Source organism: Sinohyriopsis cumingii, chromosome 18 (assembly GCF_028554795.1).
Source record: "Sinohyriopsis cumingii isolate HCF-2022 chromosome 18, ASM2855479v2, whole genome shotgun sequence".
Classification (NCBI taxonomy): Eukaryota; Metazoa; Mollusca; class Bivalvia; order Unionida; family Unionidae; genus Sinohyriopsis; species Sinohyriopsis cumingii.
The window spans coordinates 48,492,727-48,517,887 of record NC_142978.1 but is presented as its reverse complement, the minus strand read 5'-3'; the positions used below and the strand labels follow the sequence as shown (position 1 = coordinate 48,517,887).

The window sequence follows — 25,161 nt, the reverse complement described above, 5'->3', positions numbered from 1 at the left end:
AAGAGGTTCTTTTCAAACTATGATATCATGGTTACTAAACACTTCAGCAAATATTAGGATAAGAAAAAATGAAAGAAGCAATGAGGGGATAAAATGAAAGAAGCAGTGAGGGGATAAAATGAAAGAATCAATGAGGGGATAACATGAAAGAAGCAATGAGGGTATAAAATGAAAGAATCAATCAGAGGATAAAATGAAAGAAGCAAGCAGGGGTAAAATGAAAGAATCAATGAGGTGATAAAATGAAAGAATCAATGAGGTGATAAAATGAAAGAATCAATGAGGGGATAAAATGAAAGAATCAATCAGAGGATAAAATGAAAGAAGCAAGCAGGGGTAAAATGAAAGGAGCAATGAGGGGATAAAATGAAAGAATCATTAAGGGGACAAAATGAAAGAAGCATAAATTAAGGCCTATAATTATACTCCAACATAAATGGTGTGTAATAATTTGTTATGACTATCATCAGGACAAAACTGAAGAAAACTGATTTTTAAGTTTTATCCACTGTTACAATGTAACTTTTGCATTTAATATAGTATAAGTTGATATAGGAAGAAACTTTTGAAAAGACTGGAAACAGTGTTGTTCTGGCTAAATTATACAGTGTTGTTCTGGCTAAATTATACAGTGTCTGGCTAAATTATACAGTGTTGTTCAGCCTAAATTATACAGTGTTGTTCTGGCTAAATTATCCAGTGTTGTTCTGGCTAAATTATACAGTGTTGTTCAGGCTAAATTATACAGCGGACACTCTACCCAAAAATTTTAATACATTGTCTAAATCATTTCCACATAAAACAGTTGGATTATATGAAAGATTGACTTGAAAACAATATGAGTTGAAGGAACTATATTAATTTCTTTTTTTATTCTTCCTCACCAGAGTAAAACAAGTGGTGCACTGTTAGTTTATTTCATTCTACGTTTAAAAGGGCTAATTGTTGGGATTCTATGATTTGAAGAGTGACAGCATTCAAAAGACATACGAGTAGAGCATTAGACCAAAATGATGAGCAAAAATGTCTCTCACTAATATCTTTGATATTTTCTTACATTGTAATTAATATTACATGAATAAATGTATGTAGATATTCCTGTAAATAATTAGGAGAGTATCATTCCAATTCAAAAGGAGACTGAACAAGAGACCCAAGACAGCCCAATCACTCAACTAGCTTTTGTAACTTAATAGTTGACTGTTTCACTAAACTGCTAAATTAAAATGTAGTTGTGTCAGGACACATGCTATGTATGCTATCTCCCGAACTTTATCTCATGCTGAGTTTACATATTTTACTACACCCTAATACAAATCTTTTCAAATTAATTACTAAGCACAATTTCTTGCTCATTATCAAAGTCATCTAAGATGCTGATGATAAACCCAACAGATCAAAATATGGCTTCATGTATGATAAAAATCCCAGTTGATATGATGCAAGCTCACCTTAATACAATGTATTGCTCATTATTAAAGTAGCTGAAGACATGGGTGAGAGAAGCATACATTTCAAGTTTGATCAAAATCAGCTCACAAATAAGTTTACAGAATGGTAGAAGCTCAGCCAATCAATTTCATCTTGCTCATTATGTCCAAGATTATGCTGATGTAAACCAATATTTCAAGTTTCATCGAAATCAACTTCTAGAAATGGTAACAAGCTCAGTCAATCAGATGCCAAATCAACCAATTAATATTTGTCCATCTCATTCACTGCTAAACTGGTACAAGATATTGATGATATAGGCATATATTAAATGTCTGATCAAAACAAAGATCCAAAATATGACCATCAAACACTCAATACAAAACCCATCCAAGATGGTGATGATAGAAACAATTTGGCCATGTGTGTGGTGACAAGCTCAGACTTTCAGATTACAACATAAATCTGTCATTATTAAACCCATCAAAGATCTTGATGATGTAAGACAAGTGTGATAAAAATCTGACCAGGGTCATAAAAAGCTCAGCCAATCAGATTAAAAATCAACACATTAAGACAAGAGCATCTCACTCATTATTGAACTTGTTCATGATCTTGATGATCCAAGCATTTTTTTTATTCAAGCTTTGATCACAGTCAGATAAAAAATATGACCTTCAAAGTTGTATCAGGGTCAATCAATTATGTGCATTATGCAAGACTGTCTCATTAATATTATTTCAAGTTTGATCAAAATAATATCAGATAGACATTGACTAGAAAGAAACTCATCCAATCAAGATTCCCTCATTATTGCCAATGGACCCTGCTCATCAATGAATTTGTCTGAGATCTTATTGATATAAGCATATATTACAGCAATATGGCTGACAGGATTGTGACATGCTCAGTCAATCTGATGCAAGATCACCTAATTAATATGCGCATGTAATTTATTATTGAATTCATCCTATATCTTAATGACATTAGCACATTTTCAAAACTTTCTCAAGATTGGATCAGAAATATGGGTTTAAGAGTGGTAACAAGGTTTGCCAATCTGGTGCAAGATTATTCATCAATATTCATGACTATTAAATTGCTCATTATCAAAGATTTTGATGATGTAGACTTCCATGGTTTTTTAAATTGAAATCATGTCAGAAATATGGATATCAGTGTGGCAACTATCAACTGTTCAATGAGCTCATAAGCTTCCGTGGCATTACACCAAGGTGAACTAATAAAAACCATAGATAAATGTTCCTGAATGTACTGATGCTCTACTGTCCAAAAGAAAAGGTCAAGAATATGTTATATTTTACAAAGATATTTTATATGCATTTAAGTATCTATCTTGCAAAGATGAGAGAGAGAGAGAAAGAGTGTGTGTGAGGGAGAGAATGAGAAAATTTAAACCATCTTTTTTCTACTCAGTTTATGGTTGTCCCTTATCTAAATACATATTCAGTGGTTTCTTTTAAGGGATAGCAAAAAGACAACAGAGACATAAAAGTAGTTCATTCTTAATTAGGGACACAAATGATACAATTACTGTAAGTACCAGTTACTTTGCAACAAGCACAGTCAAAGTTAAACAAATGAATGGATAACAACATACTGTAAGGACATGATCTTCATTAGCACAAACTAGCAGCATGCCTTATCTGAATGGCAAACAGATTTGGCATGTTGAATAAATCCTGCATCTGTCAATATTTTAAATTTCATTATGAACGGGATACTGGACTATGCAGAAGAGATGACAAACTCAAAATAGACATGAAGGCTGTAAATGAAGAACTCGATCCCAGTTGACAGTACAATTGTTTTTTTTCACATCCTACCAATGGAGATAAATTGTACATAGTACTATATTGAACAGATTTGTTTCAAGAAAGCCTTCAGTAAAGAAAATACATGTAATAGTAAAATGGGAAGAGTTAGATCTTCACATGTAGATATCTGGGATACAAAATGCTTGGCGCAAGATTATAACACTGCAATACTGGAAAATGACTTGAATCTGTCAGTAGACAAAACCTGACCATAACATCAGCCCCAAATAAATGGTTCTTTTTGGTGCTCACTCAATATTGGAGTCAGATCTGTATCATATTCATATAGGAGAATTCGACATTGTAAAAACTCTTTTGGTGAAAATGTCATACTCATATGTCCACCCTTATATATATATATATATATATATATATATATATATATATATATATATATATATATATATATATATATATATATATATATATATATATATATATATATAAAGAGAGACAGAGAGATTATTGCAAACTTGGGGCAAAAGTTAATTTAATTTATTTATTAACAGAGTAAAAGTCTTGCCTTGTAATTACTTGAAATTACAGTTCTGAAAATTGAATTATGGACTTCTTGTCACCTATTTTCAAAACTTTTTATAAACTGTCATTTCTGTATTTAATTGATAGGCTCACAAATAGTTTTGAAACCAGCATACTTAGGAATATTCCAAATGAAATAAAACATAAGATTCTGAGATTAAATAACTAGGAATGTCAACCTTCAGCCAACATACAATCACACAACTGACATGCAAAAAAGACATCATGGCAAAAACTTTAATGATCTCAGGTGAAACACAAAGTCTTGCTTCAACATTAATAATCTACTACAATGTCATTAAAATGATAGTTGTAACAATGTTCTAAATTTACATCAACATAAGACATAACAAGTTTAGGAAAGTGTGTAAAATATACTACTGAAAGCTCTATTTTATGATATTATAATGAGATGTGTGGGTTAGAGAAGGGCGTTGTTTGCCACGGAAGTTTACAAAACTCACATAAAAGATGTAATTAAACTACCAAAGATTTTAATAGGTTTTAAAGAAACATTACCTATTCATTTTAGATACTGGTCATTCACCAAATCATGAACTCTTCTGGTTAATCGCATCATCTCTGCAGCATGTCCTTCTGTGTATGATTCGGATGGAATTCTTCGGCTTGAATAAAGAACAATGGCTTGTTACAAGACTTAAGAATACATATCTTTGATCTTTAGGCACACTAAGTTTGAAAAGTAAGAAGTGTGCAAGCACATTGATGTATAGACAAGCAGAGACAGAGAGAGGTGTAGGTAGAAAAAGAAATTTACCCCCTAAGAACTGAATCGACTAGCTATAATGGCAAGGTACAGAAATCATATAAAATTAAACTGAAATTTTCAATAAAAGTTTCAATTACAGTCAAACTCATGCATAACAATCACACAAACCATCAATACATGACATTTATGAGCGTGGAGTTTTAACATAGAGGAAAATAAGTAAAATCTATGCACAGATGGGACCAATAACTGTCATTAAAGGTAGGTTATTACTAGAGTAGGTTTAGTTTTCTTTCAATTATTGTAATATCCATTGTAATGAGGTAAATGTTTAAATAAAGCAGGGAATTACAAAAGAGATGTTTGAAGTGTCCCATAAAGCTGACCTAGTGTCTGTCTGGAATATAATACTTCTTTAAATCCAGGATTTTCAATTTACAATTTCATTCCAAATACCTGACTTTAAACTAAATTACAGCATTAAAATTGTTAAAACCTAGGACTCAGAGTCATAGAGATTTAATTTCATTGATTATGAACTAAAATGACACAGAACTCTTTACTGAACATCTTTACAAAAATCTTCAGCTTTATGTTTGAAATTTTAAACTTCATTTTGCACCTTGTATTAAGTTAAAAGCTTGAAAGTACACTTGTATTTATTTGATACAGAGCGATGCCTAATACAATGCTGTCTTTCAATAGTGTAATTACATGGAAGTTTATTTCTTAATGATCACTTTTTCACCTACTTACATTGAAATGGAGTCAGGATACCTCATCCGTGTATGCTCCCCAACACAGTTCTGTATCTCTTGAGCAAGTTCCCCAATACTGTCACTCAATCCTGCAGCAATTTGGGTAAGTTGATGACTATGCCTTGGCACACTGTTAGCATCTACAGCAAATCCTCCTGCCTTAAGGGCCTTCTCTGTTGCCTACAGGTATGAAAACACAAGAAATACATGTAGGTATATATTTAACTCATAATTCTTCATAGCATGCTTATGTGATACAGAAACCTAGGTAAACTGTGTGTGTTGATTTCTCTCTATGTCTCTGTCTCTGTCTCTCTCTCTCTCTCTCTCTCGCTATGCATTTGAATAATTGCAACCATTATATTTGATCCTTATAGGGTTTTAATTCAGTGAGGAAAGCTTGTAGTATTTCCCACTCATTATAGCAAAAGTCATTTTAACATAGATATAATTACTTTCGACTAAACAAAACTATAGAGAACTGGTGAAAATAACATCTAGATTTCAATGAACAATAGGGGCCCCGAGTGGCCGAGTGGTCTAAAGCGCTCTCCGTTACGGATCACTGCCATCTCAACTCTGCCTGCATGGGTTCGAGTCTAGGATTCAGCCAATGTCGGTATGTGAGAAAGCTTGCCAGTAGCTTCTCGTGGGTCGGTGGTTCTTTCCGGGTTTTCCCGGGTTCTTCCTCCACCATTAATACTGGCCGCCATGTATAGCCTATCGTGTGCTGAAAAATGGCGTTAAACACTACAACAACAACAACATCAATGACCAATAACATACATTTCAATGAGAAAGCAATCTAGCAGAACAAATCATGCAATTGGTTTATGTCATTTAGTTTATATGCCAGTTTTACCATTAATAACTATATTATATTGGTGTTTTATACACCAGATCTGTTTAATGAGTTTAAAAAAAAAATTATTGCTACCTTTCATTAAGTACTGCATGTAAACAACAGACCTTCCTAACATCTCTCAAACTTGCTTGTCTCGGTCAGGTAGTCTCAGTCATGGTGTCCATGTGCTAGGAACTACTTTTATAAAGAAGCCTATATTGTCGTCTGCTGTGCCTGATGGAGTTGTTATAAGATCAAACAACAACAGATATATAACAACAAGAAATTTACTCATAAAGCAATTTAAGGTCTCTCCAACTTTGGTAACACACCATACAAAACAGATACACACAAACTCAGACAAATTTATTTGGTATTATGCTAGAAACTATAGACAACACAGTGAATTTGATCCTATCTCTGTAACTACACTAAATTTTTAGTCAGTATCATTGAATATAGCTAAAAGTAACTAATTACGACAGTTTTAAATACTTCATGTGAAATGAATTAGGTACTTTAGCAGGATTTAATGATAGTGACCTGAAAATTTACTGAGCTACCCATTTGATTTGCGATGCTGCATGAAACAAACTATAACAGAAACCACTGTTCCAGACACGCAGGCAATACACATCGCTGGCTATAAAAAAATCCAAACTCTTTCAAGATCATTTGCAAAACTGGCAACAACCATAAATGTGTTATGACTGACCTGCATTCTTCAAACTTTGCCAAACACACTCACCCAGCCCCTGTTGAATCAAACATTGTAAATAAATGACAATTCCTCCACTTACCAATCCAAGTGGTTCATTCATCAGTTAACACACCATTCCACAAGAATATTTCTATGTGGCATATTATTTTACCAGTAATAGCCACACTTGCTATATTTTCAAGACAGAAAATATAAATTTCCAAAAATATCATGAATTTGAAATATTCTCACAGTCATAACACAATTTTTTTAGACTGGGTCATGTACTTTACCATACTGTCACTTTCCACAGAACTTTCTCCAAATTAGAACTGATGAAAGTTACAAGTTATCCTTATAAAAGATATTAATTACTTATTGTTATTTTCACATGACACCCATCGATTAAATGTAATAATACAGTGATTTTATGCTGCTTCTATTTTCTCATGTGTAGAACTTCGAGTTGACTGGGCAACCTATTGCCCTCATTCAACTTATTTGTATTAATGCACATTTGCAAAAAGAAAAGCATGTGGCTTGAGGTGTTCATGATGCAATACTGTAACATGTAACAATTATAACTTTTCCTTGATTTTTTCTTTCTTTCCTGATAGTGGCATATATAGTTAGATACTAGTTAGATAATTATCCAGATAATTATCCAGATTTTCATATAAGAGTACAAGACCTGATGACCTTTATACAGAGTGAATAGTATCTAATGAATACTGTGCTTTCAATCTGCTAACTATATTGCAAAAGTGCAGGGTTATTTTAATTGAAATGGAAAAAGAATGGGTGAGAAAAATCATCTATGTTGGTGTTGTACCAAGACTAGAAAATCCCAGTTACATGGTTACATTCTTTTTGTCTCCCCCATCAGCAGAGCCTCATGGGAAGACAAATAATGTAAACCTTGACTGGGATTTCCTTGTCTCCGTGCATACCCCAAAATAGATTGTCCTAATGTAATTAACAATGGAAAGACTTTAGCAAAGCAGTAGAGTTAGCTTATGGTATCGCATTACATATTGTTAGTCAATATTTGGGAGATGTTCCAACTACCTGGACAAAAGTATGTTGTAACTTCAACAAAAGTATGTATGTTGTAACTTCAAGAAAAATATATTGTAACTTCAAGAAAAGTATATTGTAACTTCAAGAAAAGTATATTGTAACTTCAGGTCAGAATATCTCAACAACAGTATTACAGTATATGTTTTAATTTTACTGAAGTTTTAAACTTAATTTATTCTAGTAATTCTATAAAGTTATAATCGTAGATTTGCTCGCATTCATAAACATTTGCCAATGTGATGACAGTAGGAAAACTCAAATCATAATTCCATGGCTAGTCTAGCAGCATTGCATAAATACTACATAATATCATACAGAACTATGTATATTTTATTTATTAAATGTATCAGTTATGATTAATTCAGTACTTAATGACATATTATCATCTGATCACCGTATTGTCTGTGTTTTGTGAATCTGAAGTTACATTTGTTAGGATTGAATCTTTATGAATTTTTATTCAATGCCATATTTACTCTTATAATTCAAATATGTATTATATTTTTCTTTTCGTGTTCTAAGTTAAGAAATTCTGTAATAGGAAATATTGTACAATTCTAGACAGGAAGAGTTCTGTTTTATCAGCAAGTTCCCTTTGGCTGGTGTTTATCGGTCCATCATGGAAAGTGCTACAACACACAATTTTTCTGTGATGACGTGTGTAAATTTAAAGAACAGGTATTGGAAAGGTTGTGAACCATCAAGTAAAACAAAAGCTGTAAGTTCCCAGGCAGGCGACCATCTTTGGAAAACTAAGATATTATATTAAGGTTCATAAATTTTTGTAAAACATATCGAAAACAGACCTTGTAAATTTTCTTAATGATGAAGCATAAGTTGAATTAATTACTTGAAGTCATGACCTCTGTTGGAAGCTAGTTATGATTTTCCACTTTCCATAATTATTTTAAGCAATGCCTAAAGCCATACGGGAACAGTTTTTCATTGGACTTCATGATGAACCGTTCACCTTTTCTTTACAGGTAAGAACAGAGCTATGGACTATTTTTTTAGACATTTTCTTCAGTAATGAAATGACTTAAATGGTCAGAGACATTGAAGAAATATTGTAACTTTGTATGTATTTTTTATATCTAAAATGTAACACTTAAGTATACGTATTTATTCAGAATGTGATTTTCTAAGCCTAGTATTCTATAATTTAAAAAAAATAGTTTTCTGTTGGACTTCATGGTGACCTTTTCTTTACAGTATGAACTCAGTACCTCTCGCACCCCAACAATGTAAAATAACATCTTCTTCACCAGGACTGACAACTCCATAATGAGGCTCAAACTATCTGTTGTCTCTTTATTCACCTGAGAGTGCCCGTCAATAAAGTGGGCATGATGACAAGAACTTTTACAATCGACTCATAATATGCTGAAATTAATGGCCAAAATCATTTCGTACAAGTTATGAGAAAAACCATACGTCAAATAATTATAACAATAATAAAAATTTTAGCTGGTTCTAATGTACTCTTATTTTCTGCTTTGAAGAACACTAATTTCCTGTCAAAAAAATAAAAACATGCAAATATAATTACAGTTTGGGAATTATTGTGTATTAAAAAAATTTGATGCCATGATATATTGGGGAATTATAACATGTCGTCTTGATCAGTTTGACTGCCAGGGATTGTGCCTGTCTGGTACAATAGTAACCTATTGTTATGTTAACATGTTCTAATATTTATGGTTTTGCTGTCAATTGTTTCTCAAGTTAGCAAAATTTGTATAAACCTGATACATACTAATAATGCAGGACATGTGCAACTTTTATTATATCAATATAAAGAAACAACTATCATTTTTTTAAAAGGGTTATGAACACTTCCTCTAACATTTTTTCTGTCGGTATTGCATGTAAAGAAATGTCCTGTATATTTAATGAAAATGTTGGTCACATTTTCTTTTAGCAAATAATACATTTATTTAATATGTATGTGATCCCATTTAGAGAACAATAAATCACCAAAATGTATCCACCACTAAAACATTCAGGATTCATGCTTTGTATTATCCAGAGCTAAAAGTAAAGGACCTTCATAAATATTTTAAGGAGTATTGTGAAATTGTGTGACACAATCCATCATGTTTTAGATTTATTGGTGATTCATGATAATTAAAATGCTTATACAAATTTACTTCTAGATTTAATGAGGCAGGAGAACTTCAGCATCTCATGTATAAACCTCATTTACATTCGTAATCATTAGTCACCCATGTAGTCATTAGTCACTCAAGTAGTCATTAGTCACCTAAGTAATCAGACTCTCCCCTCTGAAGATTCAATTCTACAAATGATTCTAAATAGCATGAAGCATCTGTAGGAATGTAATCAGGTGCCGTATCAATATCTAAGTCAGGGTCTGGACTCCTGAAATATGCTTACAATTTTAATGCAAACTGGTTGAAAGTGCTGCTTTCTGCCCTCTGAATATAATGATAACTTCTCCTCAATGTTGTATCTAGATATCAAAAATCTTCTGAATAAAGTCAAACATCTCTTCTTTAGCCTGACAGCCCATAGAATGTGACTTTTGTATGAAGACTTAAAATGAGACACCTCATCCACCCAATGCGCACCACTATTCCATTATTGACTATTCACTCGGAGGATAACAACTTTTTATTGTGAAAACTGCTGTGTCTTTGCTATAAAAAATATTGCATTCGTACATAGTAAATAATTATAGGATGCAGTGGCCCCACAGCAAACTTTTTGTACTGGGCCCTCTTTACTGTCACTTTTTTTTGTCCTGGTTGGGGTGGGACCCCAAGACAGACGAGCCCCAAAGCATGACTGTACCTGCTACCAAGGTAGATAAGCCACTGATAGAATGAGAAAATGAAACAAGATTCTACCCCCACCCTCACATAAATACAATGATATAGATTTATGGATGTATCAATATTATTCTGGATTTAAGTTTATGTAAACTTTTTTGTCAATCTTCTCATAAATAATATTATAATTTCAAAACTGCAGTATATAAAAAAGTTTTACATATCAATATTAAGTTTGACAAAGAATCCACTTGTGATACTTTCAAGACTGTTACAGGGATTAATGTCTTTTATGATATTATAGTTTTACTCTTGTCTTCTGGTTTGTTGAAATTACAAAAGTAAAATTTTGTACTTGGTTTTATCTTCCAGTTCATGCTATCTGCAAGTTGTTATATCATATGTAAAAGAAGTGGTTATATTTACCTGGTGGCAAGTGTAACAGATCCAGTTAAATGCTGCAACAGACTCAGCTGAGGGAAAGAAGGCCTCTGCTGCTAATAAATCTCTCTTTGCTTGTTCCATCCATCGTTTTGCTTCAGTAGGCAAACGCACAGGAAAGGAAGTTGGTCCTCCATTGAAGGAAGATGAACTTCCCTGATTCCTGCCATGTGTCTGAGCAAAATCCTCACAGTATTGGTCATATTCTCTGCTGTACTGACTTCCTCTTTGTCTCATTCGATTGCTCATTGTTTCATATCGTGTGCCTGTAAAAGTTTCCCTCTCAGTGAATCCAGAATTATAGTCATCATAACTGTCAAGTGATTGTCCTCTTTCAAGCTTGAGTATTGTAGCATTGATATAATTAAAAACATTCTTACAGTAATCCTCTTGACCTTTGTTTTTGTCTGGATGCCATTTCAGCCACAGTCGTTTTATGACCGATCGTCTTTCTCTCTCAGGGAGTGTCCAAGCATTACATAAAATCGACTTGATTTTTCTGCAAGTTTCATCCAAGGGAAAAGATTCGACAGATGCTGTGTCTGCAGGTATTATATCTCGATTTTTATTTTTCTTTCTCCGTTTGAATTTGTAAAGCTGAAAACCATAGACAACAATATTTCCTTGCTCAGAGTCCCCGGTATCAACCAGATACTTACACAATATTTCTGACTCATCAGCATCCTCTGACCTAACTGGCTCAATGATGTGAACATATTTGAACACGGGATCATTTAATCCCTGATGCTGTTCATCATCCGACTCAACATCTGGATCCTCAACTTCAAGAGCGAGATACTGATACTCATGTTCCTGAAAAACGGAAAATCCTTGTTCCAAAAATGGATGGAACTCTCTGGGAACATATGTGCCTGGGACTGGAAATGTTGCTGTAGGTGAAAGTTGAGTTACATTAAACTGATTAATTTTCTTTTCATCCAACTTGACTTGGATCTGTTGAGGTGAATTGAAGCATCGCAGAATTGCATACATTAACTTGAATGTAGTCTCATCATGTAGAATTCCTCCTGTACATGCATGAATAAAATCCAAAAGATCACCTTCATCTTCCAGTAGATCATCAATACTGTTTTCGGGTTGTCCAGTATTTTGAAAATAAATGGTGTATTGTGCATTATTTTCAATTTCAACCTTGGCCATGAAGCATTTTTTCTTTGCCTTTGAGGCTTCTATTCGCCTGCCTTTGAATTTTAGATATGTATTTAAACCCGTTACTTCTTTAATTTGTACATTCTGCAGATCATGAATCAACTTTTGTTCCATTTGTTCAGAGAACTTGTCTTTGATCGCATGTTTAACTAGTCTCAAAACACCATGGATGAAATCTGAAGATTTGAGAAACATTCCAATTTTTCTCGCTTTTGAGCTCCGTATTTCATTCATTTCTGATGTGTCAATCTCCTCTTCTACTACGTCGGTTAATAAAGATGGACGAAGTCTTTTTGGAAGACATAAAATGATTTGCTTTACATCTTTCACATCTATTCTGAGATTTTCAAATCCCATAAAATAGTCAATGTCACTTTCACTTGACAGCCTGTTTTCAAAATAACTGTTGTCAGAAACAATCAGCAATTTAGCATTGCAAAGCTTTCCCTTTCTGTTTGGAAAATAGAGAACCTCAACATCTAATTCTACCTCTTTACCGTTCATGCATGGCAATCTTTTTACCATGTTTGACATGGCTTGAACAAGATAACCAAGCTCTTTCGCATACAGTGTTTTATCTTTGACTTCATTTTTGATCATGGTAAGTATCCTTGCATAGTGTATAATTTGTACCTCTCTTGATGCCCCAAGAAATACAAAAAGCTCTCTGAATTGCCCAAAGAAAGTGGGTGCTTTGTACAAGTATGGCTCGATTGTGTCATCTTCTGCTACATCTATGACCACTTGTGTGGACTTAACAAGTATATTCTTCTCATCAATGAAAATCAATGGCGTGTTCCGTAGCTTTTGTTTCATTTCTGGATCTTTGTGCATGTGTTTGGAGAGAAAAGTGTAAATCCTCTGCATTACAGTTCTAAAATGCACCACATTTGTAAGTGCTTGATTTGATTTGAGGTATTTTGGCCTTTGAGCATCACAGATATTTTGAGTGTGCTGAATCACTTTTTCCACAGGTGGTACTGCATAAACACCAAGTTCCTTTGCTACATCATGAATATGATGACCAGAACAGGATAAAAATTTGATTGGTATTAGATCCAAAGTGCTCCAACATAACACTTCATACTCTGATGAAATTGAACCAGAGAAGCATATTAGCCTATTACAGTCATTAGGCTGTTTGAAAATTTTTATGTTCTGTGGAAGTGCTTCATAAGGTGGTATAAATCTAATTTGGGAAAGTTTCTTCAAGGTTGCTATGCTCCAGTTTCTTTTACTTTTCCAAAATGATTTTAAAAGACATTTTGCTTTGGCAACAGTATCTCTTATAGTAATGTCTCCCATCTGTTCAATTTCCCTGGCAAATTTTAAAAGATGTTGATCAGACAACTCTGCAGTCAACCCTAGTAATACAAATAGTTCTCTCCAATCTTCCATCTTGTAACAATCAGGGGGAAATTGAGTCTCCACACACATGACTTTGAAAACCTTTTTGCTTGGGTCAAAAAGGTCTTTCACTCGCTTGTATCTTCCATCAATACACTTAACAAATGGCACTTCCTTCAAGATTCCTAAGAGATTCATCTGCTTGATATTGAACTCTTTCTCACTGCAGTATGAACCATGCAAGTGGAATAAATGATCCCTTATAAATTCTAAGTGCTTCCTATGACTGACCTCTGGCAAATTAAAAAATGAATGTGCGATCTTATTGCAATAAATGTCGATTGTCTCTTCATATGAGAATCCAAGAAATGCATGCAAATTCCTTAAATTGCCATTCTGAATCAACAATATGTGATTTGTAGCTGTTGCCCACTCAGCAATACCATCATGTGGCATTTCATCTGGCAGAACAAGAACACTGTCTGTTTGAGAAAAACTTAAATGCTTATCATCATAAGCCACATGTATTGGAAGTGACCTTACGGTATCCTGAAGCCAGGTGCCATTAGAGTTATTTTTAAGTAGCTCCAGGTTTTCAGTCAAGTAAATGAGGAGAGCATTACATTCATCAGATGAAAGGTCACATTTCTTCATTTCATCAATATGGTACTCCAAGCACTTAAGGAAGTGCAGCGGCTTTTCTACAGTGGATACCATTCTTTTCATTACAGCAGATGCATCAGAGGATTTTTCAAACATGCTAGTGTCTATACATCGAAATTGGATTTTTTTAATTGCCCTGTCAAAGTCAGTACATGCAACAGAGCGATTATAATGCAAGACTGTGTTGCGTTTCCTGATAGGTATCAACCAACGTTTGACATTGTTGCTGTCTTCAATGCTTCCTTTTTTACATGGTAGAAGACTCCATTTATCAAACACTTTAAGATTCTGCTCAAAGCATGCTTGCTCAAATACTTCTTTACCAATTTTGTTCTTAACCATTGAATTTTCATGCAACATTGTCCAAAACATTGACACCCACATTGCATTTGGAGCATCAGATAAATTTAAATTCCATTCTATATCATCTCCAGAAGCAAACACCAAAGGGTCGATTGAATCTGGCAAGTAAATTGCCAAGTCTTGAATCTGCAGATATTTGAATAGCCTACTTTTTATAAAGTCTTTAGTGTCAAAGATATTTACAAGGTCTTTGTGAACAAATAAGTGTCTGGATCTTGGTAAAAGTTCACAGTATTTAGACAAAAACACCGGGTTCTCATGGTCAAAGCATCTAATAAAATCATCATTTGTGATCAGCAATGGTAGGTCTTGTAGATTTTTATACAGTTCCTGATCAGTTTTCAGAAAATTTATCAAGTCCATGGCATTTTTTGTGCTCATCATATGTGTATTTGAGATGAGAAGATCTAATTGAATTTTACAACAGTCTTCATGGCTTTCTCGATACGACAGGAGAAATGACAAAACTGTGCCTGGACATATTTGATTTAACTTCAGTCGAGTTGATGATATTGCATTTTGTACTTTCCAAGGAGATTTGATTATCTTCATGCCCATGGCACGCAATGGTGCAATCAAATTTTTGTTGTCACTGGATAAATTATCAAAGAATGATGGAAACTTGTCCAAAGATCTTTTTAAGGGAAACCATTTCAATTCTACATGATGCTCTTCTTGCTCCTTAATTGAAGGAAATATATCAATCTCCCTATCTGATACGAGCTGATACACATATTTCAAAAGAGCTTTCCAATAATCATCATTGATGTTTTCCAGAGTAGGAAAATATGAGTTGAAAAGATCCAGCTTTGCCATAGTAAGACTCAGTTCATCACAAACTTCTGTGAAGATGTGGGTTTTCATGAAGGATAAGCATGAGACATAAGCATGCGAAACAGTATCCCCAAGTAAAGCATGATTCCAGTCATACCCATAACCTTTGTCTCCTTTCCACAGTGACCGTCTTGATTCATGATCAAGAATGAAATGACCATGGACATGAACTGGGAGTCCAGTTTGCAGTGGCATTGGCAAGAAGCAAAATGCACGTCCACTTTTCCTTAATCGATTCTCCTGTAAAAGTCCACAATTAGTCAAAGAGGTTCGTTTTTTCCATGTTTCAAGTGTAAGACTTTCATCACTAGGTAAAGAAGCTGCAACTCCAGCTAGTGGTAGATGTCCAATAAAATGTTCCTTCGTTGCATAGGATATGCTACTAGGTATTTTAGAAACATCATCAAACCCGATTCTTTGCACAACATAAAATATCTTCCTAATTTTATCACTATCTTTAATAATCATGGTATATCCAACTTCTTGTGGGGGAATCTGAAGGAAACTCAAACTTTCATTAGTAAGATTTTCATTGGTAAGATCTTTTACACATTCTTCCACATACTGAAAAAAATCATCTCTCTTTTGTTTATCATTCTCAGATATTATCGCTTCTACAGCATACTCTTCCTTCAATGTACCAGACGTGATATCTGATATCTTTATTTTTGACACATGTTTTAAAAACAATAGGGATTCAAAGATATCTGGTTTGCTTTCATTGAGAATTTTATTCATTCTATCAGCTGAAATTTCTTCCTTACTGATGAGAGAAACTTCCGACATTTCTTTGTTTCGAAGAGGAAATCGAAACATCGTTCCAAAATTGGATTTAAAAAAAGTATCATCTGTTTCATGATACCCCTTTAGAACATCTCAATAACATTGTCGAAGTGACTGTGTGTTGCATTTTATACCAGGGTTATGTTCATTTGCCATGGGCACAAATTTACACATTGGGTCAAATATGCAGAGTGTTTCTCCATTCTCAAGATCAGGTCCCTTTGTAAGAAATGAAGGAACATCAGTAAGATGGTATACAGCATTAAATCCAACACCATATTTACCTGTTTTTGATGGGTCACTGGATTTGCTTCCCATTCCTAAACTCTGGATACCTTGCAGATCCTTTTCTGTGAATGGTCTGTCATTGTACACACAGAGTGCAGGACCCTGAAGAGGTCTGCAATCATCCGAAAGGATTTTATCACACTCATGTGTTCTTAAGTCCTTTATGAAATGAATCTCATTTGCTCCAGCATCGTCTGCATTCTGCACCAATTCCTTTAAAACACTCTCATCACATGGATAGGCACCAAGTAAGCTTCTTATTCGTGTAACTAGTTTTTCTTTCTGTCCCCATGGTATTCCAACAACATTTTCTTCTAAATGTTTCAAACGTTTTGTTTTGATTCCAAGATTGCCTGCGAGTTCGTTCGATATTTTGCCGTGAACAAGTTTCATCTTTGAACTAGTACTAACATCTTTATCGTCCATACAGAGGTCTTGTGTACGTTGTAGGATGCATTCTATATCTGGTGCATATATTTTGAGTGCCATTTCATTGCACTGCTTTTCAGCTCGTTTCAAAGAATGTTCCAAAGCAAGAAGCAAATTACAGACTAGATCAGTATCCTTCTCTGACAGTGGATCATTTTTCTGTACTTGCTTCTTTTTGGTCAGAATTTGTGCAATTTCATCTGGTGAAAAAAACTCTTTCATTCCAATGGCTTTGAAAAATACTTCATATTTTCTCCAGTCTAACTCTGAGAGACAGAACAATTCAGGAGAACAGTTGTGGTTAAGATAATGGGCAACTTGTGCAGGCATAACCATCAGGTTATCTATCATAATAATTTGTTGATATTTAAATGACTCAAGATAATTTAGAAGTTCAACAGTTTCCACATTTTTAGAACTCTTCAAGCATTCATTAAAATACTTATATATTTCCTCAAGAGTTGGCTTGCAAATCCGTTGCTGTATTTTTTCATCCCTGTTATACTCTTCTGATATCCTAAGCAGCTGATTGCCTACAGTTTCATGGGGAATGTCAATCATATTGAATCCCTTCACACCGAGCATTCTTAGCACTGGTCTTGATACTGATGACAAACATTCTAATCTGGTCTCATCAATAACGAGCTCAGAACAACATACCAGTTTCTCCCTAAAGCCAAAATATAGCATTGTGGGTCTTGCCAGTTGAATAAGACCCTTTTCATGATTTTCTGAACATATATTAGATGAAACTGTGTTTGGTTTGTTTTCTTCAGCTTTCCAACTAAAACACCAATCGGCTGGTCTTTGTAAAACTGGAAGAAACTCAATTTGCTGAAGAGAATTTAAGGTTGGCTGATCTTGTTCTAATTCATTCCTGACTGAATTATTTGACAAATATTCAACAATCCTTGTACATCTATTCAATGCACACTTGCCACAAACAGAAGCAAGTTGCTGAACTGAATTACATCTATCCAACAATAAGTTATGCGGCAAGGTACGATGAAGCATTCCCAATTTTCTGAGTAAATCTAGAGTCTTGTAGCTTCTGAAAGTTTCTTTCCCTTGTGGAAATACCTCATCATTGTCATCATATAGAATACTAAGATCGCTTGAAGGATCAATTAGTTCTGATGGACATTTCAAAGTGCCACGTGGTTCAGTTGGGATGCATTCCACATTTGTAAGGGCCTCAGAAATGTTTTCTATTGGTAGCATCAAAGCAAACTGTACCAACGTGTTTCTTTTGGATGCATTTTCACTCCAAAAAGGATCTTTCAAGTTTGGAAGAAATATGTGTACAAAGAATTGTTCCGTAGTAATCAGTCCTTCATTCAATACTTCCTGGGATACACTTTCAATACACTGCTTGACTTTATCTGGCAGATCAATCACCAAATTTCCAGGTCTTTTGTTGAACCTCAAGAGAACTTCAAAGGCAATGTTCCCTATTTCAATGTCATTTCGCAGCTCAGGGTCAAGGAATATACAATCATGGAAGCATTTCCAGATTCCATTCCGATGAAATACCTTAGCATTAGTTGAAACTATTCTTTTAAAGAACTCAGTTTGAAGAGGTATTGTTGCCATTGAACAATCAAGAGGCCACAAAGTATGATACTCATATTCAAGAGGTACACCGCTGTCCCTTAGTCCCTCAAGAAGATATATGTATGCATTTACTAAGGCATCCTTCATCAGGGCTTGATTCCACTGACTACTTGTGGTACATTTGTCATCTTCAGTTGTTGTCAGCAAATGTTGTCTGTCTGATGTAATAGCAAAACATCCATTTATGTGCAGTGGTAAACTTGTTGGAATAGGCAGAGGCAAAAAACAGAACACATGGCCAACATTATAGAAACCAAGAGGCAATTCATGCAAGGGTATTGGCCATAAGTGCTCCCCTTTTTCTTTGTAAGGTACTGCAACACCACAAAGAGGCAGTGCCAAATTTGCATTGACAAATTCATGTTGAAGTGATGTATCTGTTCCTGTAGCCCAGGAAAGAATCCAAGAACAGTTCAGTTTTGTGCCAGAATGTTCCCTAAGCAGTGGAAAAAGCCATGGTGCATCTTCTATTGCCTCTAAGTTAATCGATATCTTCTGCAAAATCCTCATTGGGTTAAACCGTAAATCTCCAATCTCCTTGAGATTTGCTGCTAATGTGAGTACATTTGTGGTACAAATTGTGGACGAGTCTTGCTGTTCCCAGCATTCTTTGCTCAAAGAAAATAATGATGTCTGCTCTTGAGGATCTGTACAGTCTGATCTCAAATGGAAAATTGTTACTTTCCTGATATTTTGGGTAAACAAAAGCAAGTTTCCTGCAGCTTTGAATGTTAGCTCTAAAAGCTTCACACATTCTTCCTTTGAGTAAACTTTGTTGCTGATTTCACTTCGTTGAGCCTGAGAAGGAGTGCGAAGTGGGAACCTGAAAAGGGTACCATTGAATTGAATCCTGTCTTTGGAGGGGGATAAATCACATCCGAATATGTTTTGAAAAGGTTTGAACTGATTTTCAAAATAAGTCAATATTTTCAAGTTTTCCTTTCTTCTAAGATCTATTCTGATTCCAGGTTTCCCAAGATAAGATATATGTGGATCAAGCATGACAAAATTGCTACCACTAATGAAACTGGGTACATCTGTTACATTGTACACAGAGCAAAATCCTAAACCAAACTTTCCTATCTTTCCCAAATCATCTTCTTTTGTTGCTCCATTCAGTTTTAGGATGTTCAGGAAGTCCTTTTCTTGGAACTCTGCATCATTGTAAGCCCAAAGTGCTGGTCCCTGGCATTCTGCAAGGCCTTCATGTAAAAGATTATTCCTAGCATCCTCATTTTCTCTTTCATCGTACAGAAAATATACTACATTTGCCTTGGCGTCATCAGCATTTTGAACTATCTCTTTTATTACAGAAAAGCCATCTAGGTATCCATCCGTCACAAGGTTATGAAGCCTCCTTGTTAGAGGTTCATTTTGACCCACAACTTCCATTTCAAATTCATCAGTTTTTGAAAGTAGCCTTCGTGTAACGGACATTATACCCAAGTCTTCAGCAATCTTGCCAGATACCTCTTCGTGGATATAATAAATTTCTTCCTCGGAGTCATCATCATTTCTGTCTTGCAATGAACGAGCTTCACAGTATGTACATTCAGTTCCTGGTTTTAGCAAAAGCATTGAGGCACCTGCTTTTGTGCGAATAGGAAAAAGGATATTAGGTTGCTGTCCTACTAATTGAGTCTTTTCTTGGCTAAGCCTTTTCAGAATACTAATTATTATATCCAGGTCTTTCTTTGATTCCTCTGCTGAATATTGGTTAGAATTATATTTGTCTCTGATCTTATTCTGTATCTCTAGAAGTGTGTCTATGTTCTGTTCTTTTTTGCACCCAAGAGCATAAAAGAAAGAATTCAGGTACAAAAGTTCGCTTGGAATTTTCCACAGATAAGGACTAAGATCTATGTCATTGGGTCTAGAATGAAGAAAAACTTCACTGGAAAGAGAAAATCCATCTCCATTCCAAACAAAAGATTTGTGTGTGAGACTTTTAAACTTTTCATTAGCAAGTAGTTTCATATTTTCATATGTTGACAACTTGTGATAAATTTCATTGATTAAAGGCAAGAGATCTGCTTTGAGGTGACTTTCATAGACATCAGTAATATTTTCAAGTTGCTGCACAATTTTGTCTATGGGGGGGTCTTCATTCCATCTGAAGACAGATGCAAGTTTGTTGTCTCTGGATTCAATCAATGGCATCGTTGATCCAACCAATCTCGAAAAGTTTGACAGGCGCAAATCAGATGGTTTGCTCAGAGCTTGTTGTGGTTCAAACCAGGACAAGGCACTAGAAAAGCCTTCACATTTTGTATGCATATGGATAATGCACCTCATGTCTTGCAGCTTTTCTCCTAAAGAAATTCCTTGTATTTTTTCATCAAGAAGGGAAGATTTTTCTTCCAACACCTCTAAGAACTGTTTTGCTTTCAAATGCATTTGTTCTTCCTTTCCATTTTCACACCATCCATCAAGGACCCTGGCCGTTTCAAACAAATCCTCAGCGGTCACATCAGTATACGTTTTTAGTCCAAGTCTCTTCAATGTTATTATATCTGGCTCTGTGCAGAAATAATGCATATCTGGAAACTTGTTTTCCTTTTGAAAAAGAGACTGCAATCGATGATCCAATGGATCAAAAAGATCACTTGGCTGAGAGATTTCAAGGGTTAAATTTGATCTTAGGAATTGTACACACTTGGCCGCATTCATGATATTTGTGTGACTTTCAAAATATTTAATGTTCTGCATGAAGTAATACATGAATGTTTGTCTCTCAGAAAAATTGTACTGCACATTTTCCCTGATTTGCATTGTTTCTAAAGACTCGAGCACCAAATTATTTTGATCTAATTCTCTAGCTCCAAGGATACGTGCAAGACGACACTCATCATAGCCTCCAAGAATGTATGGGTGGGGGAATTTTACTGGAAATTCATCTACTCTGACAATGGTCGAAATCTCTTGAAGTGATACTCTCTTTTGCGATCCACTTTCCGTGAATAATTTGAGGCATTTTACAAAGTTTTTGCTCTTCTCAGTCCAGGCTGTAAAAGCAGCCAAAAGTTTAACAAAATCTTTTCTGTCCTGATAAGCACAGAGATTATTAAAAGTTACAATCACCATTTCCCTTTCATAAGTATTGTAAAGCATGTCCATGAGGTTTATCACTCCTTTCTCTGTTGAAAACTGAACATACTGAAAAATCTCTAACCTCTGAAGCCATACAGGAAGAGAGGGAAGAACTTTGATAGATAAGAGGTCCAAACATTTGTACACAGATTCATTCCAGCTTGGCATATTTGGCATTTCTTTCACTATCAAGAAGTCGCTCAGACGGTACAATTCGATCTCCACAACATGTGACCAGGAACCATGTTTCAGTGAAGGAACCAATGGAATATGTTCAAATAAATTTACATTGTAGCGATGAGAGAAAATATTTTCCCATACCTTTTGAATCCAGTCTCCCTTGAGAGCTGAAAAAGTACCAACCTTTGGTGGATAGATATGACCCAGATGAGTTTTTATAGTTTCTTCCAGAAGGGATCTGAATGTAGCAGCATTCAAATAGTGCACTTGGAACTGACCTGTAATAAAATCAAATTAAAGCATGAATTCTTTAATTATCGTTCTATTACTTGTCATTTTGGCATATACTTACATGTACTAAGTTTTGATGTAATGGCTAAGGATTTCAATAAGACAAACTCATCACAAATGGTTAAATCACACACAGAATACACTATAACGAGGAAAGTTTAGGAAACCAAACAAGGGAGAAATACATATTACATAGGCCAAACAAAGAGTATTGTAATAAATGAAGAAAACTGCACTGTAAGTTCTATGCTAAGCTTTGCAGTTTCAATTGATCAACTTACACCATGATAATTAAAGTGATATCTTTTTAATGAGAAGTTATGATGCAAATACATTCTCGTCCAAAATGATACACATTGCTCAAATATATTTGTAGGTAAGAATATATTCAATGAATTTGTAACTTATGATTAATGAATTGAAACTTTAAACATGCGTTTGACTTCTAAACAACACATCCATGAATGATCAGTGTAGACGAAGCGTAGACCCATTTAAATAGCGTGTGAGTGAAATACTGTAAGATCAAACATTTCCCTACCTCTGTCTGCAATGGTTCGCATGTGTTCTAGAAACCACTGTTTTTGCTGCTCTAGATGTATAAACATGTTGTCAAGTCCTGGAAAGAGTTCCATTTCATCTTTGCTACATAGCAGTCTTTGGTCATGCGTCCTGTGCTTGGATACAAAGGCAATGAAGGATTCATCTTTTAGAGGGAGAAGTTCTAGACTATCCAGGATCTCGTATTGACCGTCTACTGTTAAAAACTCAAGGAGATTGAACTTTTCTTCCCTAGTCAGTGACCTGTATCTTGAGTTGTCTTTCAATATAGTGGAAAGACTTCTTGGCGTTAATTCTGTAAAACTGTTACTGAACTGGAAGAAAAACTGAACTACATGCAAAGGTACTTCCACGTATTTCTTGTCATAAATCCTCAAGACTTTTGCGACTGTATTCTGTACGGAAGGGGTCAACTTTGGATACTGACTGAATGTGGTAAAATAAGCTTCTGCATAATCAATCCAACTTTTCTCTCCAAATTTATTGACAGTCAAAAGAGTGGGCTTTGCGATGATTTTCCTAGAAATTTGAGGCAGTACCGTTTTCCATATATCAACTACCTGATCAGCTTTTGGAATGGCTGCATAAATGCATTCAATAAAGCTATCTTGGTTCCCATTCTGAACTGAGTGACGAATCATCTCCTGTATGAGAATCTCATATACATCTGGCAGTACCTCTGTGAGAAGCTTTTCATTCCATGTCAACACTTTGTCCCTATGCAGATGCATTTCAACTTGATCAGCCGATGGCCATTTTATGTGGCGTCTATTTTGACTTAGTGCAAAATATCCATTGATGTGTACTGGCAAACCTGTCATACTTGTTCTCTCCTGTGGCAGTGGTAGAAAGCAAAATACATGGCCCTTGAATTGTTTAAAGTTTTGTCCAATAGGAGCAGCTAAACCAGCAAATGGACTGTATCCCAGAGACTCATCCTGAATAAGTGATTTCAGTTCATTGGACATATTTCCTCCCTTATAGTAGTTAATCACCATCCAGTCAGTGGTACTTTCCTTCACAGTATTGTCTATTTCATAGGATTTTGTGCAGATGGATAAAAGGTATTTACAGGTAATAGAGAACTGCGGAATTGTCTTATTCAAATTTCTGATCTTCGTCAAGAAGGATATCCTTGCTTGCTGCACGTCATCAACATTTTTGACAAGCTCTACACTGAACTGCATATGGATCTCATTAGTAATGGCCTCCTTTGTATACATGGATACTTTTGTCATTTGTTTCAGGAAAATCAATATATTTGAGGCTTCAGCCTGGAAGGCAGTGAAAAGATCAATCACCTTGCCTTTATCATATAACGTGTCTGACAGGCTTGAGGCCTGCAATCGCAAAGGAAACCAGAACAGTGTTCCATCATACCAACCGGTCTGTAGAATTGCTTCGGTGACACCAAATGTTCCTTGAAGAGCTGTGAGGAGGTCCTCAATGTTAAACTTCTTCCATTTCTTTAATTTAGACAGTCTAATTGTCAAACATACATGATCGGAACTTCTATGGGGATCCATAAAAAGAATTCTGTCACCACTCAACACAACAGGATTGTCTGAAATTGTGTATAAATAACATTGACAGATATCAAATACATCCCACTAAAATCTATGTATCTATCTTTCAGTACATACCTGTCTAAATGCACTACAAAAAAAATGAATAGTAATTTATTTTTGCTTGATTTGAGTAAAATATTTTATAACCTGATTACTTGTCATTACTTAGCAATTACTAATTATTACTTTGGATGATATTACTTATTTTAATAAAATAAATTACTTACAACTATTACTAAGTAATGAAATTACTTAACTTTAAAACACAAATCACTTAAATCTTGTACTTGAAAGGGATACATTACTTGAAACAAAAGGAATTACTTGGTATATTTTTAGTTGATGTCAGTAAGAATTTTACTATGTGATTACTAGTTTTAACACAGCAATTACACATTTTTACGCAGTTACTTAAAATAGATGTAACGTAATTCTACAAAATGACTAAAGACTAATAATAAGTTAACAAATTACTTAATTCTCTGGCATGAATATAGCTTCACAATAATTAAATTAATTGCAATAATAAAAAAAGTACATGTCACAAATATTTCAAATAGTGTTATTTGGCTTGGGACCCTAGGTCTAATACATGAATAAATATCAGGGACCTATACTGGTGGTTTTCTGGGTGGTTTTCAATTTGAAAAAAATATGTGATGTATTTATTTCCATCTGTGGATACAGCATATCAACTCTGGCCCTACACGTTTCAACCAAACCTATTTATATATCACACTAAAGCAAATTAATCTTTACTTTGTTATATCATGTTGCGGGTATCAAAGTGATCATTGTATATGCACTATATGTCAATAAACCTGCA

At 34.7% G+C, this 25,161-nt stretch overlaps 1 protein-coding gene across 1 annotated transcript in view; it reads right to left on the bottom strand.

The window, feature by feature from the left end:
* Positions 1–4,326: 4,326 nt before the first annotated feature.
* Positions 4,327–25,161, bottom strand: part of LOC149776581 (sacsin-like) — a 36,948-nt gene continuing 16,113 nt past the window's right edge. The window contains exons 5-10 of the mRNA XM_089941319.1: positions 22,748–24,331; positions 22,057–22,193; positions 16,468–21,690; positions 11,140–16,191; positions 5,296–5,477; positions 4,327–4,435 (exon numbers count right to left, since the gene is read on the bottom strand). Of these exons, the coding sequence (XP_089797445.1) occupies positions 4,333–4,435; positions 5,296–5,477; positions 11,140–16,191; positions 16,468–21,690; positions 22,057–22,193; positions 22,748–24,331 (12,281 nt within the window). The 3' untranslated portion in view covers positions 4,327–4,332. The remainder of the gene's footprint in view (positions 4,436–5,295; positions 5,478–11,139; positions 16,192–16,467; positions 21,691–22,056; positions 22,194–22,747; positions 24,332–25,161) is intronic.